Source organism: Brachyhypopomus gauderio, chromosome 10 (assembly GCF_052324685.1).
Source record: "Brachyhypopomus gauderio isolate BG-103 chromosome 10, BGAUD_0.2, whole genome shotgun sequence".
Classification (NCBI taxonomy): Eukaryota; Metazoa; Chordata; class Actinopteri; order Gymnotiformes; family Hypopomidae; genus Brachyhypopomus; species Brachyhypopomus gauderio.
This window is the reverse complement of record NC_135220.1, coordinates 6191197-6217983: the sequence shown is the minus strand read 5'-3', so window position 1 is coordinate 6217983 and position 26787 is coordinate 6191197. Positions and strand designations below refer to the sequence as shown.

At 41.5% G+C, this 26787-nt stretch overlaps 2 protein-coding genes across 6 annotated transcripts; both read right to left on the bottom strand.

Annotated features, from left to right (window-relative positions):
* Positions 1-741: 741 nt before the first annotated feature.
* LOC143525287 (uncharacterized) lies at positions 742-12723 on the bottom strand. Of its 3 annotated transcripts, none has more exons than XM_077019012.1 (23): positions 12254-12723; positions 11405-11724; positions 10837-11301; positions 9808-9945; positions 9425-9601; positions 8669-8833; positions 8332-8397; positions 8045-8162; positions 7742-7847; positions 7327-7562; positions 6716-6841; positions 6461-6587; positions 5942-6110; positions 5629-5856; positions 5370-5464; positions 4975-5025; positions 4333-4711; positions 4045-4221; positions 3610-3721; positions 3137-3230; positions 2775-2946; positions 1902-1986; positions 742-1557 (listed from the first exon to the last, which is right to left on the bottom strand). In XM_077019012.1, the coding sequence occupies exons 3-19, from the start codon at positions 11075-11077 to the stop codon at positions 3615-3617; spliced, it is 2706 nt and encodes a 901-aa protein (XP_076875127.1). In that variant the 5' UTR covers positions 11078-11301; positions 11405-11724; positions 12254-12723; the 3' UTR covers positions 742-1557; positions 1902-1986; positions 2775-2946; positions 3137-3230; positions 3610-3614. The 3 variants fall into 3 exon arrangements, with proteins under 3 accessions (XP_076875127.1, XP_076875128.1, XP_076875129.1); XM_077019013.1 differs by having other exon boundaries at positions 11590-11724; XM_077019014.1 differs by having other exon boundaries at positions 5942-6107; positions 10837-11724.
* A 959-nt stretch (positions 12724-13682) lies between these two features.
* LOC143525286 (uncharacterized) lies at positions 13683-26028 on the bottom strand. Of its 3 annotated transcripts, none has more exons than XM_077019009.1 (25): positions 25559-26028; positions 24895-25029; positions 24710-24808; positions 24514-24606; positions 23976-24140; positions 22947-23084; positions 22564-22740; positions 21629-21793; positions 21292-21357; positions 21005-21122; positions 20702-20807; positions 20287-20522; positions 19676-19801; positions 19421-19547; positions 18902-19070; positions 18589-18816; positions 18330-18424; positions 17935-17985; positions 17293-17671; positions 17005-17181; positions 16570-16681; positions 16097-16190; positions 15735-15906; positions 14843-14927; positions 13683-14498 (listed from the first exon to the last, which is right to left on the bottom strand). In XM_077019009.1, the coding sequence occupies exons 1-21, from the start codon at positions 25644-25646 to the stop codon at positions 16575-16577; spliced, it is 3045 nt and encodes a 1014-aa protein (XP_076875124.1). In that variant the 5' UTR covers positions 25647-26028; the 3' UTR covers positions 13683-14498; positions 14843-14927; positions 15735-15906; positions 16097-16190; positions 16570-16574. The 3 variants fall into 3 exon arrangements, with proteins under 3 accessions (XP_076875124.1, XP_076875125.1, XP_076875126.1); XM_077019010.1 differs by having other exon boundaries at positions 18902-19067; XM_077019011.1 differs by lacking the exon at positions 24710-24808.
* Positions 26029-26787: the final 759 nt, after the last annotated feature.

The window sequence follows — 26787 nt, the reverse complement described above, 5'->3', positions numbered from 1 at the left end:
ATGTCGATTGCCAAACTGTAAGTAGATAAAATAAATTTGGATAAATTATTTTATATATATTTATGTTTTAAGAATATTTTTAGGCCCTCCGAGAGTACATACGGTCTCACTCTGGTCTCAACACAACTCACTGTCAAATACTGCCCACTAGTGGGATAGGGATGTAGTACAAGTGACAAACTATTTTTAAAAAATCATACATTGCATAAAATTATACACATAATCACCATTACTAGGTTAAAAGCAGGAATGCTTAGATGTATAATAATTTATAGCTATAGTAAATTATATATGCTGTTTCAGTGTGCCTAAAAATACACCATTCAAAGAAGTATGTGGATTATAGTTCTACTGTAAATTAAACATAGAAGTTATTTTTGTTGTATAGTCAAAGTCAAATTTATTTATATAGCTTTCACAGTACATGTCACAAAGCAGCTTTACAATCGTATGGGTCCCTAATGAGCAAGCCAAGGCGACAGTGGCAAGGAAAAACTCCCTATGGTGGTGGGGATTAGGAAGAAACCTTGGGAGGACCAAGACTCAAAAGGGAACCCATCCTCCATTGGGCGGCCCGTTAGCACAAGTCCGTGGTGCGCAGGATGGTTCTACAGATAATGTTTAAGGTCCTTGTTCCCCGGCCAAGTAGTCACAGTCTCTTTGGTGTAGATGGTGAGCCTCAGGTAGGAGCATCAGCACGTCCTCTTGCATATAGTGTCATTAGCGGGCACACACACAGGATGTGGGAAATCTCTCTTATTATTTGAGTGTTTGGAGTTGATTTAAATGCTTTAGCTAATATTACTGTCATTTAATTTCCCTCACAAAAGTCCCAAAAACAAACACAAAAAGCAAGAACAAATGTTCAATATAACCCACAAGCACTTAGTGTTGTGCTGAAGTCCTCCCTGAGGCCGGTCTGCAAAATCTGCCATTACACTTATTAGCTATACAGTGCTTAATTTGTAAATCAAACAATGCCGGAACGCAAACAGCGGCATGAGACAAGGGGTCACTGAGGTCATATATATGATAGATATGTCAACAGAAAATAACAATCATAGAACAATATATATCTATAGTCACCATGACAACAGTTATCATGATAAGTGTTAGTATTTCAAAGTGCAAAAAGAGCAGAGCTCCTAGGCATGTTAAACCTGATGTGATTCGCTAAAATCTGTGCTCCTTATTTAAAAGGACTTCTGAGTTGAATGATTTAGCTTTCTGCTAATTTGACTTTCTTCCTCTCTCTTTCATTTAAAGTGCAGGCACAATAAGAAATGCACAAACATCTCCATCTTCAAGTAGAAACCATGTTGGGGTTTATTTTGGTCTGGAGGTCTGGCTGGCAGCTCTCAGTTGATCGAGAGGTTCTTCACAAACTCGTTTAGGCTCTTGCGGCTTGGCATAGGTGGACAGTGGCCCCCCTTACGCTTCCACCCCTCCCGTGGACTGTACCACTGTTGCTGGAGGTCCCCAGGAGGTACCAGAGCAGAGGAAGCACCTTCTGCTCAACCAGTTGTGGCTTGCAGGGGTAGAGTTCCCTAACCAGCTCTATAAAAAGAACAAGATAAATAAATCAACCCTGGAAAGTACTGGGTTATTGCAGAAGCATTTTCTTAACCTAGAAAGATTTAATTCAATTAAAGTGACAGTATTTGGTAACTATGGTAACTCTCTGGAATGATTATTATCAATATTATAAATATTATTAATAAATATAGGAATTATAGTATTTCTGGTAAATCTTTTATCTTTTTTTTTATCTCTGGCATCTCTTAGCATATCAGTGGAATGACTTTCTGAAATAATTGTTTTTTGATAAATGTATTTGAATTTGTAGAATATTTCTGTATACACAACCACAAAAGATTAGACACTGTATATTGTATACTTACCTGCAACTTTATCAACAAGATCCACTTTAGCTTTTCCACTGAGAAATCGAGCCTTTGTGCAAAACAGTTGAAGAAGTAGTGTTATCTGAAAAAAGATAGATCAAGGACAGTGTTGGTCAAGTTCAGCAATATTTACAGTATGGTAATTCTTTTTAGAAACGTGTCCTGCTTTATCAAAACAACTAATTATTCACATAAAATGTTACACTTTAACTAAATATATATGAACAGTATCTGATAGGAGAACAAAGCTCTGTTTGCAAATGGTCATTTGGAACACATATGCATAATTATTTGAGTGCATATTAGGCAGAACAAAAGAGCCTAAGCACATCCACTGTAAACTCCATTATTTAACAATCTGCTGTCAGATAACGCAAGATCTCCTGTCAGTCTTTTTTTTTCTCTTTACATTGGACTGTGCCTTAATATGAAAGGAAATTTCCATTTGATCTGCACCACAAACATCTAGCCAAAGAGCAGGAACATTCTTTTACCGATTTGTGTGAACCTTTTCCCCAAAGGTAAAACAGAACACAATCATTGTTGTTGTTGTTTTTCTAAAGCCCAGTGGCATGTGTTCTTCAAGATGTTTTGTGAAGAGAGAAAAGAACCCACCAAGGTTATTGATGAGAGCTTGAATGGCACCTATTGTTGCCATGTAGATGGCGTTATTCTTGGAGTTGAGGTGATTGTCCACTATAGCTGGGACTAAGATCTAGACCACTTGGGCCAGGTTGTATCTGAGCAGTGTGATGTGCCAGCATTTAAAATGTGCCAGCATTTAATGTTCTCCAACGTATGACCCCCTATACAGATCACTTCTGAAAGCTGCTGAAAACATTAAAAATCTATTCAGTTCAAATGAGTTACCGGGAACATGTTGCCCACGACCATATATGGGTTGTCTTCGCAGTCGACCACCAGCTGATCAATGCACTTGATGCGCTCCCTGAAGTCTTTTGAACCCAGCAGGGCCTTGAGCTGCTTGACGTACTCCGTCTTGTCTGCAATGCTAAGAATGTGTGCTCTGCTGCTGTCTTTGCTGAACACACACAAGAGAGAAAACACAAGGATTGGGTTATAGTGTCGAAACAGAAAATGAACAAGGCAATGCAATCAAATTAAACCAACATCAAAACCATCAAAATTGCAAACATCAAAGCAGTTCCAATCAGGATGCACTTTTTTGTTGTTGTTTTGATTTTTGTTGTTGTTTGATTTTAAATATTCACCTGCTGGCAAACTGAGGAGGAGGTACGCATGACTCCACAGCTGGGATGGAGCGCCTGCCTCGAGCTGTGTATCCTGAGGCATCTCACCCAGATCCTAAAGCCACATCAACATCATGGAGTGATGATATTGAAGTCCACATGTTGCTTCATACTTTGGTTATATCCCAAAGGTTTCAAGCCGGTTCATTTTGAACCATGCTCTGTCCTTTAACTACTGGGTCTGGGACTACACTGTACATGCCCTACTGTAAATACAATGTATGGTGCCACGCACTGCCCTGTACTTTAATATTTTTTTACAATATATGTCTACCATCACAGTTTAGATGGTTTTTTTTTTTTGCAGTCTGTTTCACCTAAAGGTTTTGTGAATAAGCTTTGTTTAGTGAGTAAACATGGGGCATAGTGGCTGAATGGGATAAAAAATCCTCATCGTGTATGCAAACATGTTCCATTTATACTCCTTGTCTAACCTGAGTTAGTTCTGAAGTCCTTCTAAAAACCACTCATGTGTAAGAACATCCTCGAGCACAGGACGTTTTTCAGGGTCCTTTTGAAGACACCATGTTATCAGATGGCGGCAGTCTGTGTGTGTAGCAACGGGATTAGTTGAGAAAGAAAATCAATTACCATCTGAAACTTCTGATCTGACTGTTCTAATGGCTTATTCAAAGTTTATAAATGACAGAACTGTACAGAAACCTCCATCACTAACAAAAAAGACTGAACAAAACTTTTTATCATTTTAAGATGGTTACAAAATGTTGTATTGCCAATTCTCCATTCTTCATTAGTCCATTTTATCAATCTGTGGTTGTGTATTACATTACCAGATTAAATAATTACATAAATGATCATTTTGCAATTTAGACTTTCTAGTTATCTTGAAGATGCTTCTGCCTTTTCACCTCTGGATGGGTTTCCACTGAAGCACAGGTGAGCCTCAACAATGTCCTCCACCTTCTCAAAGGGCAGATGTCCACAGATAATACTGTAGAGGAGCACACCCAGACTCCAGATGGTGGCTTGACGGCCCTCATACGTCCTGTCAACCTGCCATTCAGGTGGGCTGTATACCATGGTGCCTGAGACAACGAGAGAGAATCATCAGTAACAAAATAAAAAGTTTATAATAGTCTCTAATTTGATCCCATTTTTTAACTTGAGGTGCACATTTCATTCCTATGGTGAATAACCTCTAAAGTGCCTGTAGGGTCCGGTCTTAAGCAGATCGCCACAGCCAAAGTCGATCAACTTGACGTCAAGGGTGTCCAGGTTCACCAGAAGGTTCTTTCCCTTGATGTCTCTATGCAGAACTCCACGGTCATGGCAGTGAAGGACAGCCTGAACCACCTGACGCATGATCCGTCGTGCCAGTGGCTCAGGCAGTTGGCGTTGGTGCAAGTTCAAGAAGTCAAACAGGTCTATGCAGGGGACGGGTCGCTCCAGAATCAAGATGAAGCACTTGTGGCACTCAAACCATTCTAGGAGCTCCACAATATGCTCACAACGAGGTGGCTTGCACACCATCTCCATTAAAGCCACCTCTAAGGGGAGACGGCGAGTATTGCCGGGCTAAAATTAAGGAAGACTTGGTTAGTATGGGTTTGAAGTTTTATAGTGGAATTATGGTTAGCAGGTTAACATGAAAGGGATCTGGATTGGTACCAATCATTAGATGAAACCTGAATCTAAAATGTGAACTGTTTTCCATTCGTGTTGTGAGTCACTGAATGGAAAATTAACAGCTTTGCGTTTATAGTCCCTTTACAGTTTTACCCATCTAAAAAGTTCCAAACATTGTTGCAATATTACATAAGTAAAGGTATTGGACTTACAACAGTGATGAACCTTTCTGCGTGACACTTTGGCACAAATTTAATGGCGATCTGGTCACATAAAAAACACAGGAAGTGAAGTTATTTACACAAAACAGACAGTATATTTAACATATCTAAGGGCTTTCAGATGGTAGCCACAGCTTCTCGGGTAACTCATAAATCTGGAGTCTGATAAATACTCATCCACAGATTACCAAGCTTATCACATTGTATAATCAGGATCTTTGTGTTCAAAAAGTGGAAAAAGGTCAAGGTACATTAGACTTGACCACTTGATTGCCATGTGAATAACAATGGATCTCTAGGGAAAACTCATAGCTCAAAGTTCTAATCACAATCTAAAATAGAAATTAGGTCCCACAATCATTCTTGTATTGTGTGCTGATGCTCACCTGTTTTCCATCAGCCTTGCGGACTCCTGCATACACTGAGCCGAATCCTCCTGTGCCCAGAAGACGTCCCGCAGTGTAACGTGAAGTGAAGCTCACTACATGAAACAAAAAAAGTTACATCCTTGTAACTGCAAAACATTATTCAACATGGAGAACTAGATTTAAAACATTGTTGTGTAATGCAGTGTTAACAGCAAAGCAATTTACGTGCAAGCGCAGTGATCACACATGTAGAAGCTGAAGAGCAGACAACACTCACCAGAACTGTTTGAAAGGGACGGGCGTGCTCTGATCAGGCTGGGAGCTCGTCTGCGTCGTGGCAGTAAGTGTTTAGTAGGGACAGCCGTGGTGGGGCTGGGATGAAGCGGGGGAATCAAACTTTTGACGGGACTTCTGGGGGTGCGTGCATTGCTGGGGCTCGTGGGCAAATCATCCATGAGGACATCGGTCTTAGTCTGGGCTGGAACATTACTGTTCAGCTGCAGGTCTGATGAGAAGGAGGTTCATAGGTAAGCGGTAAGGTAAAGTTCTCAGGAAACAGGAGGGGAGCGTTTGCCGAGGTCAGCCGTTACCTTTCAGAGGTGCCGCGTCGTCTGGGCTCACGTCCTTCACCGTGTGCCTAAGGCTGCGCTTCATTCGCTGCGTGTTCTGCCGATCCGTCTGTGCGGCTGGAGCTTCTTGCTGCTCCAGACGAGGCTGACGCATCTTATATCTTGGAATCCTAGACACCTTTGTCCTCTTCTGGGAATACACACGTACGAATCACCACAAAACATGGAGTGATGATATTGAAGTCCACATGTTGCTTCATACTTTGATTCTATCCCAAAGGTTTCAAACCGGTTCATTTTGAACCATGCTCAACCACTGTGCATGTCCTACTGTAAATACAATGTGTGATGTCACGCACTGCCCTGTACTTTATTATTTGTTTACAATATACGTCTACCATGACAGTTTAGATGTTTTTTTATTGCAGTCTGTTTCACCTAGAAGTTTTGTGAATAAGCTTTGTTTAGTGAGTAAACATGGGGCATAGTTGCTGAAAGGGATAAAAAATCCTCATCATGTATCCAAACATGAATCGCCACCTTGGATTTCAGAGTGAGGACAGTGTCCCTGATGGTTGCCAGGTCTTTGGCAGGGATGTACTTTTCCACCATCTTATCAAAGTCGTGGTGGGAGGACAGGAACAGCAGCATACGCCGGCCCAAGCGCCTGAGACAAGGAACAGACCCCAAAACAGGAGAGAACCGAGAGTGAGGGATCCATGACTCACAGCATCTATTACTATCTGGGAAATTGAATAAGCTTTGTAGAATTCTCGTTCTGATCACAATACTAACCTGGTTTCTTGGGAAGAGTCCTGTGCCAACTTGGAGACTGCAGGAATAATTCGCTCTGCACCAATCTTCTCTACCAAAGTAGCCAAGTGCCGAGCAGTACACTTTCTTACTGCAGCATTCAGATGACTTTTGAGGAAAACAGAAGGAAAAAAATTAGGGCATTCAAAAAAAGAAGGTAATAACTATTAATCCATCCAATCAATGTATACAGTACAACTTTTTGCTTCTATAAAGAAACTTAATGCCCTTATGTATGATCTACGTGCACAATCAAATGATCATATTCTATTCAATGGCTTAGTTTGCAACAGTTAGTGTATATATGTATTTTTTAAACAGAAAATGTTTGTATGTCCTCTGTGAGCTAGCTAACTAGCCTATTCTTTAAGTGGTGTGAAGGGCAGTTTGGATCAGCAGAGCGGAGATGGAACTCAATAAAAAAAATATTTAAGAGGATAAATAACTAAAAATATTGATATAGGTCGTGGCAATATTTTGAAAGAACAATGGAGAAGTAAAAACAGCAGCCATAATCAGTGTTGTGTTAGCTTCTTGTGACTGTTGTTGCTATCTGAAAGCCACAGTTTAAAGCTCACTGCATGCTAACTGACCAGAGTCCTCCAGCAAGAAGGGCGTTCATGCTCCGAATGGGGGTGCAGTTCTGCACCATGCTGTCCAGAGCTGTGTCCACGTCCTGCCTGATGAAGCCATTGGCCTCCGCTGCTTTGTGGAGGAGGACCTTAGCTGTAGCCTCCACTTCCTGGTCCATCCCTTTCTGCAGGCTGGAGTACAACTCCCTCAAGGACACCACCGCCATGCGGGACACTGCAGAGCACAGGTGCAGCACCTGCAGGAAAGACGACGTTCCAGCTCGTTTCAGCCACATCCAACACTGCCACCGCCATCTTAATAAGTATAATCCACCACTGCAATGTGTTATGTAGGCCTAAATACCTTAATCACTAATTACAGTTAGATATGCCATCTGAATTTACAGATACACAGTCAGCAAATATAGTGGCTTACCTCTTGAATAAGAACAATGCAGACATCATGAAGCCTGCTGCCAAGCACATCAGCGTGATACCGAGCCAATCTATGGATTGACATCAATCCTTCAATTTTCTTCTCCCTGTATGAAGATATTGGACATAGACACACACTGTAACCATCGGCTACTGAAAGTAAAAAATGCTACAAGAAAAGGGACAAAGAGGAAAAAACTTCACTAAATACATGCATACATACCATATATGCAGAACACCATAAATGACTTGCTGTTTAACCTGCCCTAGCCAAATGCTTCAGAATTTTGCAGGTGTGACTTACCAGTCATCAGAGCTAAGCAGTCTGAAGCTCTGAGCGAGAGCGAGGTCTGGTTTGTAGAAGGGCTGTAAAATCTGATGCTCATGGGGATCCTCCCTGGGTGTTCCTGGTTTGAGTTCATCTAGAGAGGAATACCAGAACCCAAACAAACTGACTAGGACTTTTAGGGCTACCAGCTCAACTTTGGTTCAAATCAGCTTGAAAACTGACTGCAAAACATTATTCAACATGGAGAACTAGATATAAAACATTGTTGTGTAATGCAGTGTTAACAGCAAAGCAATTCCAACCTCTGCCAACTACTCCTTCACACATGTCGTCAGCAGGGACTGCCCTGGTGCTTTGCACTTGAGATCCTGAAAAGCACAATACATATTAACACGTACTCCATCAAAAATCCCAAATATAACTTCTGGTTTCATAGTGGTTTCTTCATGGTGCAGAAAAACATGTCCATGGGTGCAGGCATAGCAATGTACAAGAGGATCAGCAGGGGCTTTTTGTTTGTAGTATAGGGCTTTCAAAGCAGTTTTTACTCTTTTAATACTTTTTTTACTTTTTTTGTTGTTGTTGGTGCAGCAAATGATTTTGGATGCAATTTCCAGGAGAGCAAAAGAGTGAGCTCACCTTTGGCAGGCCTGAAGGCACGGAGAGGCTCTCGGCCAGAAGGTTTGGGGAGTGGAGGCAACCTTGTGAATGTGGGCGGAGAAGGCCTCATCAGTCCTGACGAGGTGACTGTCGTGCGTGAAGCGAGCACAGGCAGTGGGGGACACCTGCTGGAGCCAACTTCACCTGCATGGGCGAATAAGGCCATTAGCAGAAATTACCTCACCATAACATTTCTCAGTGCCTTAGTACTACGTTGCATATGTTTCTTTATCTGAAAGTGCCACTTAGCTTAGTTGTGATTCTTTTAGTTTATTGCATTATGAAGTCTTACATTTAAATACAATTTGATTCAATTTAATTATTTCGGCACAATTCAAAATTATTTTAATTCTGATACTGGTAGATACTGAAGCGCCAAACTACAGTACCGCCTAGCTCTGCTAATGGCTAGCACATGTCGCCTCTGCTAGACACTGTTCCATTACTGAGTGAAACCATGTCAGATGAAGAGCATCAGTATGAGTATTTTGTACATTTGACAAGTGGTGACTATAAATGATCCAAGTATATGCACATTTTTTGGTTAAAATAAAATTCATGTAGTATGTATGACACCACAAAATTAGGTCTGCTCATCACTTTACCACTGACGTGGGAACAAGTGCAAGACAAGCTTAGTGCAAGACGAACTTAACTTAACCGGGCACCCAAATAACCGGCCATGCCTCACTGTGTGTGCCTAGCACGTTCTTAGCAACGTAGCCATGCGCTCACCAGTACTGTCCCTCCACGGGCTCGGGTCTCTGCGCCGAGGGCTCGTGTCTCGCTTGTGTCGTCTACGATGCAGAGTGGGAGTGAGCTGCACTCCCGGAAGAGTGGCCAGAGGGTAGGAGGGCAGTAGGAAAGACCCGGGGGGGTTCCCAGACAGCAAGCGGCTGGATTTGGGCAAACCTGCATGGGAAAGGGCATCCATGATCATGAGTTTAGCTCCGTTCACTTGACACCTGAGTGAAGTTTCTGACTAACTGATCTCCTTGTTCCCAAATATCGTATTTAGCAATATTTTAACACAAAACAAATTACGCAACATTATAAATTCTACATTTTGTACAGGTATTTCAATGACATATAAAGTAAAGCCAACATCAATAAGTCACCTCTGCCAGCATCACTGGGGTTAGCTGCTTCGAATATGTCTGGAAGCAAGGGTTGAAGATGTCTGCCGCTCCGGTGAAGTCTCCCCACTCTCTCTCTCTTCCACCCTGGAGAGTGGAGCTGGGGAGGCTCCACTGAACCTGGACATGAAACACAGGCAGAACTGTAGAGGACACGTTCAATCTTCAGACCAGCATATGAAATTAAGACCTGCAGATCATACTGCATTTTAAATAACAATAATAGATTATGATAATCGATATTTTGGCATGGCTCAAATGTATATCAAGAGTAGCATTAAGTGGATAAACGAAATGTGCTAATGAATAGGAGCAATTTGAATAACATTTAAGAAAACTTTTATTCATAATCAAATCTGCAGATGGCAGTGAGGAGCAAAAGTGGCTATGGGAGAGCTCTGGAAAGCTCTGGATCGGAACAGCGCAGGCCTGGGGAGTGGGGTGCTGGCACAATCAACTGACTGCAATAAAACTTTCAAATCTAGTCTTGCTTGTAAGCTCACATTGCCCTTGCCAACAGAAGTAGGTACAAAGCACAAACTCCTTATATCACACAGACTGCTGCTGCTTGACGCTGGCCAGGTGATACCCAATACTTAAAGAAGCCATGTTATATAGATTACAAAGATTAATAGATATATGCTTTAGCAGCAGTCCAGATGAGGTATCAGAAGCCAGCAAAGCAGCATGACAATGTTTTGTTTAGATTGTTTGGGGGTGTACTAAAATAGTGATAAATGACATCTGTAATCCATATACATGTATTATTAGTATTATACTATGCTGGTATAACAATGATTCGAAGCATTATCACCTTATACTAAACACAACCGCCTAGCAGATGAGTGAACTGATGGTGTTACAACTCTCCCCATGTTACAACCATACCCGGTCTCCCCTATAGGGTTTTCAAAGCAGTTTTTACTTTTTAAATATTTTTTTTTTACTTTTTTTGTTGCTGCAACAAACGGTTTGGATGCCATTTCCAGGAGAGCAAAAGAGTGAGCTCACCTTTGGCAGGCCTGAAGGCACGGAGAGGCTCTCGGCCAGCAGGTTTGGGGAGTGGAGGCAACCTTGTGAAGGTGGGTGGAGAAGGCCTCATCAGTCCTGACGAGGTGACTGTCGTGCGTGAAGTGAGCACAGGCAGTGGGGGACACCTGCTGGAGCCAACTTCACCTGCATGGGCGAATAAGGCCATTAGCAGAAATGACCTCACCATAACATTTCTCAGTGCCTTAGTACTACGTTGCATATGTTTCTTTATCTGAAAGTGCCACTGAAATATGATTCAAGCAAGTGGCTGAGTTGCTGTTAATCGCAAACACTTCCATTTCCTTATAATACAGCTGACTGTCGAATTTTAGGAGCGAGGAAATTTCACGACTGGAGGCTGGAGGTAGACTGGATCCATCTGCCTCAGAACCTTGCCTTGAACATGGGGCTGAGCAAGGTGTCTCTGCCTCTCCATGTCAGGGCCTAAATGCAAAACACCAACGCAGGGCACAGAGGAAGCATGAGCATGTACTGTTAAGATCATCAGGTTTATAAGAAGGGCTACAGTGCCATGTGAATTCATTACAATGTTGAAGAATATGTGATGTCATATTTTCTGATAAAACTGATGTTTTACTGGTCAGGTCATGTGCAGAAAGCTGATGGTTCTGCACCTCTGCCAGACCTTACAAACAAATGTAATAAATACTTCATCATGCATGGTTATTTGGTTTGTTGAATACGCATGTAATCTTCAGTGTTACACAGTACCAGTGAGGAGTGGTCCTTCTACAGGCATGTTAACATAGCCGACATCTGAGGGTCCCGCCGTCCTTCCGTGAGGGAAGGGTGCTGGTCCACAGGGATCCGTGTGGATCACTGTCGCTTGGGGGTTGTAGGGCACACCTGAAAATCCCACAGCAGGTAAAGTGAAACCCAGCACGCCTCCCAGTGAGGCTCAAATGCCTTGTAAGTGTTTCCCAATGAACAAGTGATTATAACAAGGGCTATGGTGCCATGTGATGTCATTAGAATGTGGGGAGAATGCTTAAGAATTTGTGAGGTCATGTTAGAAATCTGTTTCTTTTTAAAAATGTTTATTTTTATTTGCTTTTTCCATGGCCACATGGACAATGTTAACATGGTGGGATTTATGAAAATTGTGCTGAGTCAAAGAAATCAAAGAAATAACCCATGCTCCATTAATTATATTATCCTGTACACATGAAATAAAGAGCTTGACAGTCATCTGTAGAATAAATATACAGGTTATTTTTCTGAACCTTAGAAACCTACTATATAAATGTGTATACATATTTAACTTTTAATTATTATGAATAAGCCTATGGAAATCCATACTCATAAGAATTAATATACTGTCTTACATAGAAGTATAAAATTATGTACAGTATATATGAAAATGTATTTTTCTCACCATGAGTGGTAAAACCTGGTGTGTATATGAAGTGGTTCTGTTCCTGCCTAGGCCTAGGCTGGTCGGTTCTCCTGGGGAAAAAACTCATTCTCCACCTGAAAAATAGAAAGAATAGAAAGACAGAAAGATATAGAAGAAATAGAAAGATTTGTTAGATTTGTATGTATTGTAATTCACAGAGCAAAATGTCTTTCGACTTGTTCTGAGCTTTTCAGCATCAAAACTGAATCCAAACATTCCACCTTCCCAACCAAACATTCTAAACCAAACATTCCAAAGTTGAGTAGCACGTGATATCACAATTTCCAGTTTTTCTAACCAAAACACCAAATCAGCCAGACTGCTACAATAACCTGATGCCGCCTGGCTTGTACCCAAAGGGTTCATACCAGAGACCGTATATATTATATATATACATCAAAGGAATGAATTGAAACTAGCTAGCGGTGGTACGCTAACGACAGCTGCGTTTCAACAGCGGGCGGAAATTATCATACAGTTAAGCCCGCCCACTAAGAGGGAAGACATGATTGGTCAATTTTGCTGTCTGTAAACGAACAGCGGGCATCACAGTCCTGATAGGGGGAGACACAGGCTCACAGGCTTCCACTTAACCCCTCACCTTCCAACACAGATTGAATAGACACGGTTGAATAATGTATTTCCTTATATTTTTGTCATTGTTTAGATGTCGATTGCCAAACTGTAAGTAGATAAAATAAATTTGGATAAATTATTTTATATATATTTATGTTTTAAGAATATTTTTAGGCCCTCCGAGAGTACATACGGTCTCACTCTGGTCTCAACACAACTCACTGTCAAATACTGCCCACTAGTGGGATAGGGATGTAGTACAAGTGACAAACTATTTTTAAAAAATCATACATTGCATAAAATTATACACATAATCACCATTACTAGGTTAAAAGCAGGAATGCTTAGATGTATAATAATTTATAGCTATAGTAAATTATATATGCTGTTTCAGTGTGCCTAAAAATACACCATTCAAAGAAGTATGTGGATTATAGTTCTACTGTAAATTAAACATAGAAGTTATTTTTGTTGTATAGTCAAAGTCAAATTTATTTATATAGCTTTCACAGTACATGTCACAAAGCAGCTTTACAATCGTATGGGTCCCTAATGAGCAAGCCAAGGCGACAGTGGCAAGGAAAAACTCCCTATGGTGGTGGGGATTAGGAAGAAACCTTGGGAGGACCAAGACTCAAAAGGGAACCCATCCTCCATTGGGCGGCCCGTTAGCACAAGTCCGTGGTGCGCAGGATGGTTCTACAGATAATGTTTAAGGTCCTTGTTCCCCGGCCAAGTAGTCACAGTCTCTTTGGTGTAGATGGTGAGCCTCAGGTAGGAGCATCAGCACGTCCTCTTGCATATAGTGTCATTAGCGGGCACACACACAGGATGTGGGAAATCTCTCTTATTATTTGAGTGTTTGGAGTTGATTTAAATGCTTTAGCTAATATTACTGTCATTTAATTTCCCTCACAAAAGTCCCAAAAACAAACACAAAAAGCAAGAACAAATGTTCAATATAACCCACAAGCACTTAGTGTTGTGCTGAAGTCCTCCCTGAGGCCGGTCTGCAAAATCTGCCATTACACTTATTAGCTATACAGTGCTTAATTTGTAAATCAAACAATGCCGGAACGCAAACAGCGGCATGAGACAAGGGGTCACTGAGGTCATATATATGATAGATATGTCAACAGAAAATAACAATCATAGAACAATATATATCTATAGTCACCATGACAACAGTTATCATGATAAGTGTTAGTATTTCAAAGTGCAAAAAGAGCAGAGCTCCTAGGCATGTTAAACCTGATGTGATTCGCTAAAATCTGTGCTCCTTATTTAAAAGGACTTCTGAGTTGAATGATTTAGCTTTCTGCTAATTTGACTTTCTTCCTCTCTCTTTCATTTAAAGTGCAGGCACAATAAGAAATGCACAAACATCTCCATCTTCAAGTAGAAACCATGTTGGGGTTTATTTTGGTCTGGAGGTCTGGCTGGCAGCTCTCAGTTGATCGAGAGGTTCTTCACAAACTCGTTTAGGCTCTTGCGGCTTGGCATAGGTGGACAGTGGCCCCCCTTACGCTTCCACCCCTCCCGTGGACTGTACCACTGTTGCTGGAGGTCCCCAGGAGGTACCAGAGCAGAGGAAGCACCTTCTGCTCAACCAGTTGTGGCTTGCAGGGGTAGAGTTCCCTAACCAGCTCTATAAAAAGAACAAGATAAATAAATCAACCCTGGAAAGTACTGGGTTATTGCAGAAGCATTTTCTTAACCTAGAAAGATTTAATTCAATTAAAGTGACAGTATTTGGTAACTATGGTAACTCTCTGGAATGATTATTATCAATATTATAAATATTATTAATAAATATAGGAATTATAGTATTTCTGGTAAATCTTTTATCTTTTTTTTTATCTCTGGCATCTCTTAGCATATCAGTGGAATGACTTTCTGAAATAATTGTTTTTTGATAAATGTATTTGAATTTGTAGAATATTTCTGTATACACAACCACAAAAGATTAGACACTGTATATTGTATACTTACCTGCAACTTTATCAACAAGATCCACTTTAGCTTTTCCACTGAGAAATCGAGCCTTTGTGCAAAACAGTTGAAGAAGTAGTGTTATCTGAAAAAAGATAGATCAAGGACAGTGTTGGTCAAGTTCAGCAATATTTACAGTATGGTAATTCTTTTTAGAAACGTGTCCTGCTTTATCAAAACAACTAATTATTCACATAAAATGTTACACTTTAACTAAATATATATGAACAGTATCTGATAGGAGAACAAAGCTCTGTTTGCAAATGGTCATTTGGAACACATATGCATAATTATTTGAGTGCATATTAGGCAGAACAAAAGAGCCTAAGCACATCCACTGTAAACTCCATTATTTAACAATCTGCTGTCAGATAACGCAAGATCTCCTGTCAGTCTTTTTTTTTCTCTTTATATTGGACTGTGCCTTAATATGAAAGGAAATTTCCATTTGATCTGCACCACAAACATCTAGCCAAAGAGCAGGAACATTCTTTTACCGATTTGTGTGAACCTTTTCCCCAAAGGTAAAACAGAACACAATCATTGTTGTTGTTGTTTTTCTAAAGCCCAGTGGCATGTGTTCTTCAAGATGTTTTGTGAAGAGAGAAATGAACCCACCAAGGTTATTGATGAGAGCTTGAATGGCACCTATTGTTGCCATGTAGATGGCGTTATTCTTGGAGTTGAGGTGATTGTCCACTATAGCTGGGACTAAGATCTAGACCACTTGGGCCAGGTTGTCTCTGAGCAGTGCTGGCACATCTGAGCAGTGTGATGTGCCAGCATTTAAAATGTGCCAGCATTTAATGTTCTCCAACGTATGACCCCCTATACAGATCACTTCTGAAAGCTGCTGAAAACATTAAAAATCTATTCAGTTCAAATGAGTTACCGGGAACATGTTGCCCACGACCATATATGGGTTGTCTTCGCAGTCGACCACCAGCTGATCAATGCACTTGATGCGCTCCCTGAAGTCTTTTGAACCCAGCAGGGCCTTGAGCTGCTTGACGTACTCCGTCTTGTCTGCAATGCTAAGAATGTGTGCTCTGCTGCTGTCTTTGCTGAACACACACAAGAGAGAAAACACAAGGATTGGGTTATAGTGTCGAAACAGAAAATGAACAAGGCAATGCAATCAAATTAAACCAACATCAAAACCATCAAAATTGCAAACATCAAAGCAGTTCCAATCAGGATGCACTTTTTTGTTGTTGTTTTGATTTTTGTTGTTGTTTGATTTTAAATATTCACCTGCTGGCAAACTGAGGAGGAGGTACGCATGACTCCACAGCTGGGATGGAGCGCCTGCCTCGAGCTGTGTATCCTGAGGCATCTCACCCAGATCCTAAAGCCACATCAACATCATGGAGTGATGATATTGAAGTCCACATGTTGCTTCATACTTTGGTTATATCCCAAAGGTTTCAAGCCGGTTCATTTTGAACCATGCTCTGTCCTTTAACTACTGGGTCTGGGACTACACTGTACATGCCCTACTGTAAATACAATGTATGGTGCCACGCACTGCCCTGTACTTTAATATTTTTTTACAATATATGTCTACCATCACAGTTTAGATGGTTTTTTTTTTTTGCAGTCTGTTTCACCTAAAGGTTTTGTGAATAAGCTTTGTTTAGTGAGTAAACATGGGGCATAGTGGCTGAATGGGATAAAAAATCCTCATCGTGTATGCAAACATGTTCCATTTATACTCCTTGTCTAACCTGAGTTAGTTCTGAAGTCCTTCTAAAAACCACTCATGTGTAAGAACATCCTCGAGCACAGGACGTTTTTCAGGGTCCTTTTGAAGACACCATGTTATCAGATGGCGGCAGTCTGTGTGTGTAGCAACGGGATTAGTTGAGAAAGAAAATCAATTACCATCTGAAACTTCTGATCTGACTGTTCTAATGGCTTATTCAAAGTTTATAAATGACAGAACTGTACAGAAACCTCCATCACTAACAAAAAAGACTGAACAAAACTTTTTATCATTTTAAGATGGTTACAAAATGTTGTATTGCCAATTCTCCATTCTTCATTAGTCCATTTTATCAATCTGTGGTTGTGTATTACATTACCAGATTAAATAATTACATAAATGATCATTTTGCAATTTAGACTTTCTAGTTATCTTGAAGATGCTTCTGCCTTTTCACCTCTGGATGGGTTTCCACTGAAGCACAGGTGAGCCTCAACAATGTCCTCCACCTTCTCAAAGGGCAGATGTCCACAGATAATACTGTAGAGGAGCACACCCAGACTCCAGATGGTGGCTTGACGGCCCTCATACGTCCTGTCAACCTGCCATTCAGGTGGGCTGTATACCATGGTGCCTGAGACAACGAGAGAGAATCATCAGTAACAAAATAAAAAGTTTATAATAGTCTCTAATTTGATCCCATTTTTTAACTTGAGGTGCACATTTCATTCCTATGGTGAATAACCTCTAAAGTGCCTGTAGGGTCCGGTCTTAAGCAGATCGCCACAGCCAAAGTCGATCAACTTGACGTCAAGGGTGTCCAGGTTCACCAGAAGGTTCTTTCCCTTGATGTCTCTATGCAGAACTCCACGGTCATGGCAGTGAAGGACAGCCTGAACCACCTGACGCATGATCCGTCGTGCCAGTGGCTCAGGCAGTTGGCGTTGGTGCAAGTTCAAGAAGTCAAACAGGTCTATGCAGGGGACGGGTCGCTCCAGAATCAAGATGAAGCACTTGTGGCACTCAAACCATTCTAGGAGCTCCACAATATGCTCACAACGAGGTGGCTTGCACACCATCTCCATTAAAGCCACCTCTAAGGGGAGACGGCGAGTATTGCCGGGCTAAAATTAAGGAAGACTTGGTTAGTATGGGTTTGAAGTTTTATAGTGGAATTATGGTTAGCAGGTTAACATGAAAGGGATCTGGATTGGTACCAATCATTAGATGAAACCTGAATCTAAAATGTGAACTGTTTTCCATTCGTGTTGTGAGTCACTGAATGGAAAATTAACAGCTTTGCGTTTATAGTCCCTTTACAGTTTTACCCATCTAAAAAGTTCCAAACATTGTTGCAATATTACATAAGTAAAGGTATTGGACTTACAACAGTGATGAACCTTTCTGCGTGACACTTTGGCACAAATTTAATGGCGATCTGGTCACATAAAAAACACAGGAAGTGAAGTTATTTACACAAAACAGACAGTATATTTAACATATCTAAGGGCTTTCAGATGGTAGCCACAGCTTCTCGGGTAACTCATAAATCTGGAGTCTGATAAATACTCATCCACAGATTACCAAGCTTATCACATTGTATAATCAGGATCTTTGTGTTCAAAAAGTGGAAAAAGGTCAAGGTACATTAGACTTGACCACTTGATTGCCATGTGAATAACAATGGATCTCTAGGGAAAACTCATAGCTCAAAGTTCTAATCACAATCTAAAATAGAAATTAGGTCCCACAATCATTCTTGTATTGTGTGCTGATGCTCACCTGTTTTCCATCAGCCTTGCGGACTCCTGCATACACTGAGCCGAATCCTCCTGTGCCCAGAAGACGTCCCGCAGTGTAACGTGAAGTGAAGCTCACTACATGAAACAAAAAAAGTTACATCCTTGTAACTGCAAAACATTATTCAACATGGAGAACTAGATTTAAAACATTGTTGTGTAATGCAGTGTTAACAGCAAAGCAATTTACGTGCAAGCGCAGTGATCACACATGTAGAAGCTGAAGAGCAGACAACACTCACCAGAACTGTTTGAAAGGGACGGGCGTGCTCTGATCAGGCTGGGAGCTCGTCTGCGTCGTGGCAGTAAGTGTTTAGTAGGGACAGCCGTGGTGGGGCTGGGATGAAGCGGGGGAATCAAACTTTTGACGGGACTTCTGGGGGTGCGTGCATTGCTGGGGCTCGTGGGCAAATCATCCATGAGGACATCGGTCTTAGTCTGGGCTGGAACATTACTGTTCAGCTGCAGGTCTGATGAGAAGGAGGTTCATAGGTAAGCGGTAAGGTAAAGTTCTCAGGAAACAGGAGGGGAGCGTTTGCCGAGGTCAGCCGTTACCTTTCAGAGGTGCCGCGTCGTCTGGGCTCACGTCCTTCACCGTGTGCCTAAGGCTGCGCTTCATTCGCTGCGTGTTCTGCCGATCCGTCTGTGCGGCTGGAGCTTCTTGCTGCTCCAGACGAGGCTGACGCATCTTATATCTTGGAATCCTAGACACCTTTGTCCTCTTCTGGGAATACACACGTACGAATCACCACAAAACATGGAGTGATGATATTGAAGTCCACATGTTGCTTCATACTTTGATTCTATCCCAAAGGTTTCAAACCGGTTCATTTTGAACCATGCTCAACCACTGTGCATGTCCTACTGTAAATACAATGTGTGATGTCACGCACTGCCCTGTACTTTATTATTTGTTTACAATATACGTCTACCATGACAGTTTAGATGTTTTTTTATTGCAGTCTGTTTCACCTAGAAGTTTTGTGAATAAGCTTTGTTTAGTGAGTAAACATGGGGCATAGTTGCTGAAAGGGATAAAAAATCCTCATCATGTATCCAAACATGAATCGCCACCTTGGATTTCAGAGTGAGGACAGTGTCCCTGATGGTTGCCAGGTCTTTGGCAGGGATGTACTTTTCCACCATCTTATCAAAGTCGTGGTGGGAGGACAGGAACAGCAGCATACGCCGGCCCAAGCGCCTGAGACAAGGAACAGACCCCAAAACAGGAGAGAACCGAGAGTGAGGGATCCATGACTCACAGCATCTATTACTATCTGGGAAATTGAATAAGCTTTGTAGAATTCTCGTTCTGATCACAATACTAACCTGGTTTCTTGGGAAGAGTCCTGTGCCAACTTGGAGACTGCAGGAATAATTCGCTCTGCACCAATCTTCTCTACCAAAGTAGCCAAGTGCCGAGCAGTACACTTTCTTACTGCAGCATTCAGATGACTTTTGAGGAAAACAGAAGGAAAAAAATTAGGGCATTCAAAAAAAGAAGGTAATAACTATTAATCCATCCAATCAATGTATACAGTACAACTTTTTGCTTCTATAAAGAAACTTAATGCCCTTATGTATGATCTACGTGCACAATCAAATGATCATATTCTATTCAATGGCTTAGTTTGCAACAGTTAGTGTATATATGTATTTTTTAAACAGAAAATGTTTGTATGTCCTCTGTGAGCTAGCTAACTAGCCTATTCTTTAAGTGGTGTGAAGGGCAGTTTGGATCAGCAGAGCGGAGATGGAACTCAATAAAAAAAATATTTAAGAGGATAAATAACTAAAAATATTGATATAGGTCGTGGCAATATTTTGAAAGAACAATGGAGAAGTAAAAACAGCAGCCATAATCAGTGTTGTGTTAGCTTCTTGTGACTGTTGTTGCTATCTGAAAGCCACAGTTTAAAGCTCACTGCATGCTAACTGACCAGAGTCCTCCAGCAAGAAGGGCGTTCATGCTCCGAATGGGGGTGCAGTTCTGCACCATGCTGTCCAGAGCTGTGTCCACGTCCTGCCTGATGAAGCCATTGGCCTCCGCTGCTTTGTGGAGGAGGACCTTAGCTGTAGCCTCCACTTCCTGGTCCATCCCTTTCTGCAGGCTGGAGTACAACTCCCTCAAGGACACCACCGCCATGCGGGACACTGCAGAGCACAGGTGCAGCACCTGCAGGAAAGACGACGTTCCAGCTCGTTTCAGCCACATCCAACACTGCCACCGCCATCTTAATAAGTATAATCCACCACTGCAATGTGTTATGTAGGCCTAAATACCTTAATCACTAATTACAGTTAGATATGCCATCTGAATTTACAGATACACAGTCAGCAAATATAGTGGCTTACCTCTTGAATAAGAACAATGCAGACATCATGAAGCCTGCTGCCAAGCACATCAGCGTGATACCGAGCCAATCTATGGATTGACATCAATCCTTCAATTTTCTTCTCCCTGTATGAAGATATTGGACATAGACACACACTGTAACCATCGGCTACTGAAAGTAAAAAATGCTACAAGAAAAGGGACAAAGAGGAAAAAACTTCACTAAATACATGCATACATACCATATATGCAGAACACCATAAATGACTTGCTGTTTAACCTGCCCTAGCCAAATGCTTCAGAATTTTGCAGGTGTGACTTACCAGTCATCAGAGCTAAGCAGTCTGAAGCTCTGAGCGAGAGCGAGGTCTGGTTTGTAGAAGGGCTGTAAAATCTGATGCTCATGGGGATCCTCCCTGGGTGTTCCTGGTTTGAGTTCATCTAGAGAGGAATACCAGAACCCAAACAAACTGACTAGGACTTTTAGGGCTACCAGCTCAACTTTGGTTCAAATCAGCTTGAAAACTGACTGCAAAACATTATTCAACATGGAGAACTAGATATAAAACATTGTTGTGTAATGCAGTGTTAACAGCAAAGCAATTCCAACCTCTGCCAACTACTCCTTCACACATGTCGTCAGCAGGGACTGCCCTGGTGCTTTGCACTTGAGATCCTGAAAAGCACAATACATATTAACACGTACTCCATCAAAAATCCCAAATATAACTTCTGGTTTCATAGTGGTTTCTTCATGGTGCAGAAAAACATGTCCATGGGTGCAGGCATAGCAATGTACAAGAGGATCAGCAGGGGCTTTTTGTTTGTAGTATAGGGCTTTCAAAGCAGTTTTTACTCTTTTAATACTTTTTTTACTTTTTTTGTTGTTGTTGGTGCAGCAAATGATTTTGGATGCAATTTCCAGGAGAGCAAAAGAGTGAGCTCACCTTTGGCAGGCCTGAAGGCACGGAGAGGCTCTCGGCCAGAAGGTTTGGGGAGTGGAGGCAACCTTGTGAATGTGGGCGGAGAAGGCCTCATCAGTCCTGACGAGGTGACTGTCGTGCGTGAAGCGAGCACAGGCAGTGGGGGACACCTGCTGGAGCCAACTTCACCTGCATGGGCGAATAAGGCCATTAGCAGAAATTACCTCACCATAACATTTCTCAGTGCCTTAGTACTACGTTGCATATGTTTCTTTATCTGAAAGTGCCACTGAAATATGATTCAAGCAAGATGGACCGAGAACGGCAACATCTCATATGCATCTTGCTACAATTCATGTAATGGCAGCACAATGAATTAGTACTGAAGAACTGAAAGCAGGGCATCCGTGAGCCCAGAAGCAGGAAGACATTTATCAGAGCTTCAGTAAATGTGTGACCCAGTTTTAGTTTAGCTTAGTTGTGATTCTTTTAGTTTATTGCATCATGAAGTCTTACATTTAAATACAATTTGATTCAATTTAATTATTTCGGCACAATTCAAAATTATTTTAATTCTGATACTGGTAGATACTGAAGCGCCAAACTACAGTACCGCCTAGCTCTGCTAATGGCTAGCACATGTCGCCTCTGCTAGACACTGTTCCATTACTGAGTGAAACCATGTCAGATGAAGAGCATCAGTATGAGTATTTTGTACATTTGACAAGTGGTGACTATAAATGATCCAAGTATATGCACATTTTTTGGTTAAAATAAAATTCATGTAGTATGTATGACACCACAAAATTAGGTCTGCTCATCACTTTACCACTGACGTGGGAACAAGTGCAAGACAAGCTTAGTGCAAGACGAACTTAACTTAACCGGGCACCCAAATAACCGGCCATGCCTCACTGTGTGTGCCTAGCACGTTCTTAGCAACGTAGCCATGCGCTCACCAGTACTGTCCCTCCACGGGCTCGGGTCTCTGCGCCGAGGGCTCGTGTCTCGCTTGTGTCGTCTACGATGCAGAGTGGGAGTGAGCTGCACTCCCGGAAGAGTGGCCAGAGGGTAGGAGGGCAGTAGGAAAGACCCGGGGGGGTTCCCAGACAGCAAGCGGCTGGATTTGGGCAAACCTGCATGGGAAAGGGCATCCATGATCATGAGTTTAGCTCCGTTCACTTGACACCTGAGTGAAGTTTCTGACTAACTGATCTCCTTGTTCCCAAATATCGTATTTAGCAATATTTTAACACAAAACAAATTACGCAACATTATAAATTCTACATTTTGTACAGGTATTTCAATGACATATAAAGTAAAGCCAACATCAATAAGTCACCTCTGCCAGCATCACTGGGGTTAGCTGCTTCGAATATGTCTGGAAGCAAGGGTTGAAGATGTCTGCCGCTCCGGTGAAGTCTCCCCACTCTCTCTCTCTTCCACCCTGGAGAGTGGAGCTGGGGAGGCTCCACTGAACCTGGACATGAAACACAGGCAGAAATGTAGAGGACACGTTCAATCTTCAGACCAGCATATGAAATTAAGACCTGCAGATCATACTGCATTTTAAATAACAATAATAGATTATGATAATCGATATTTTGGCATGGCTCAAATGTATATCAAGAGTAGCATTAAGTGGATAAACGAAATGTGCTAATGAATAGGAGCAATTTGAATAACATTTAAGAAAACTTTTATTCATAATCAAATCTGCAGATGGCAGTGAGGAGCAAAAGTGGCTATGGGAGAGCTCTGGAAAGCTCTGGATCGGAACAGCGCAGGCCTGGGGAGTGGGGTGCTGGCACAATCAACTGACTGCAATAAAACTTTCAAATCTAGTCTTGCTTGTAAGCTCACATTGCCCTTGCCAACAGAAGTAGGTACAAAGCACAAACTCCTTATATCACACAGACTGCTGCTGCTTGACGCTGGCCAGGTGATACCCAATACTTAAAGAAGCCATGTTATATAGATTACAAAGATTAATAGATATATGCTTTAGCAGCAGTCCAGATGAGGTATCAGAAGCCAGCAAAGCAGCATGACAATGTTTTGTTTAGATTGTTTGGGGGTGTACTAAAATAGTGATAAATGACATCTGTAATCCATATACATGTATTATTAGTATTATACTATGCTGGTATAACAATGATTCGAAGCATTATCACCTTATACTAAACACAACCGCCTAGCAGATGAGTGAACTGATGGTGTTACAACTCTCCCCATGTTACAACCATACCCGGTCTCCCCTATAGGGTTTTCAAAGCAGTTTTTACTTTTTAAATATTTTTTTTTTACTTTTTTTGTTGCTGCAACAAACGGTTTGGATGCCATTTCCAGGAGAGCAAAAGAGTGAGCTCACCTTTGGCAGGCCTGAAGGCACGGAGAGGCTCTCGGCCAGCAGGTTTGGGGAGTGGAGGCAACCTTGTGAAGGTGGGTGGAGAAGGCCTCATCAGTCCTGACGAGGTGACTGTCGTGCGTGAAGTGAGCACAGGCAGTGGGGGACACCTGCTGGAGCCAACTTCACCTGCATGGGCGAATAAGGCCATTAGCAGAAATGACCTCACCATAACATTTCTCAGTGCCTTAGTACTACGTTGCATATGTTTCTTTATCTGAAAGTGCCACTGAAATATGATTCAAGCAAGTGGCTGAGTTGCTGTTAATCGCAAACACTTCCATTTCCTTATAATACAGCTGACTGTCGAATTTTAGGAGCGAGGAAATTTCACGACTGGATTTATTGCACAGGTGGCATACTGTCACAGTTCCACGCTGGAATTCACTGAGCTCCTGAGAGTGACCCATTCACAAATGTTTGTAAAAACAGTCCGCGTGCCTAGTAAAAATATCTTATCAATGTCTATATGAAAGAAGACAGTTATCGATGAAGAACCCACCAGCAGGCTGGAGGTAGACTGGATCCATCTGCCTCAGAACCTTGCCTTGAACATGGGGCTGAGCAAGGTGTCTCTGCCTCTCCATGTCAGGGCCTAAATGCAAAACACCAACGCAGGGCACAGAGGAAGCATGAGCATGTACTGTTAAGATCATCAGGTTTATAAGAAGGGCTACAGTGCCATGTGAATTCATTACAATGTTGAAGAATATGTGATGTCATATTTTCTGATAAAACTGATGTTTTACTGGTCAGGTCATGTGCAGAAAGCTGATGGTTCTGCACCTCTGCCAGACCTTACAAACAAATGTAATAAATACTTCATCATGCATGGTTATTTGGTTTGTTGAATACGCATGTAATCTTCAGTGTTACACAGTACCAGTGAGGAGTGGTCCTTCTACAGGCATGTTAACATAGCCGACATCTGAGGGTCCCGCCGTACTTCCGTGAGGGAAGGGTGCTGGTCCACAGGGATCCGTGTGGATCACTGTCGCTTGGGGGTTGTAGGGCACACCTGAAAATCCCACAGCAGGTAAAGTGAAACCCAGCACGCCTCTCAGTGAGGCTCAAATGCCTTGTAAGTGTTTCCCAATGAACAAGTGATTATAACAAGGGCTATGGTGCCATGTGATGTCATTAGAATGTGGGGAGAATGCTTAAGAATTTGTGAGGTCATGTTAGAAATCTGTTTCTTTTTAAAAATGTTTATTTTTATTTGCTTTTTCCATGGCCACATGGACAATGTTAACATGGTGGGATTTATGAAAATTGTGCTGAGTCAAAGAAATCAAAGAAATAACCCATGCTCCATTAATTATATTATCCTGTACACATGAAATAAAGAGCTTGACAGTCATCTGTAGAATAAATATACAGGTTATTTTTCTGAACCTTAGAAACCTACTATATAAATGTGTATACATATTTAACTTTTAATTATTATGAATAAGCCTATGGAAATCCATACTCATAAGAATTAATATACTGTCTTACATAGAAGTATAAAATTATGTACAGTATATATGAAAATGTATTTTTCTCACCATGAGTGGTAAAACCTGGTGTGTATATGAAGTGGTTCTGTTCCTGCCTAGGCCTAGGCTGGTCGGTTCTCCTGGGGAAAAAACTCATTCTCCACCTGAAAAATAGAAAGAATAGAAAGACAGAAAGATATAGAAGAAATAGAAAGATTTGTTAGATTTGTATGTATTGTAATTCACAGAGCAAAATGTCTTTCGACTTGTTCTGAGCTTTTCAGCATCAAAACTGAATCCAAACATTCCACCTTCCCAACCAAACATTCTAAACCAAACATTCCAAAGTTGAGTAGCACGTGATATCACAATTTCCAGTTTTTCTAACCAAAACACCAAATCAGCCAGACTGCTACAATAACCTGATGCCGCCTGGCTTGTACCCAAAGGGTTCATACCAGAGACCGTATATATTATATATATACATCAAAGGAATGAATTGAAACTAGCTAGCGGTGGTACGCTAACGACAGCTGCGTTTCAACAGCGGGCGGAAATTATCATACAGTTAAGCCCGCCCACTAAGAGGGAAGACATGATTGGTCAATTTTGCTGTCTGTAAACGAACAGCGGGCATCACAGTCCTGATAGGGGGAGACACAGGCTCACAGGCTTCCACTTAACCCCTCACCTTCCAACACAGATTGAATAGACACGGTTGAATAATGTATTTCCTTATATTTTTGTCATTGTTTAGATGTCGATTGCCAAACTGTAAGTAGATAAAATAAATTTGGATAAATTATTTTATATATATTTATGTTTTAAGAATATTTTTAGGCCCTCCGAGAGTACATACGGTCTCACTCTGGTCTCAACACAACTCACTGTCAAATACTGCCCACTAGTGGGATAGGGATGTAGTACAAGTGACAAACTATTTTTAAAAAATCATACATTGCATAAAATTATACACATAATCACCATTACTAGGTTAAAAGCAGGAATGCTTAGATGTATAATAATTTATAGCTATAGTAAATTATATATGCTGTTTCAGTGTGCCTAAAAATACACCATTCAAAGAAGTATGTGGATTATAGTTCTACTGTAAATTAAACATAGAAGTTATTTTTGTTGTATAGTCAAAGTCAAATTTATTTATATAGCTTTCACAGTACATGTCACAAAGCAGCTTTACAATCGTATGGGTCCCTAATGAGCAAGCCAAGGCGACAGTGGCAAGGAAAAACTCCCTATGGTGGTGGGGATTAGGAAGAAACCTTGGGAGGACCAAG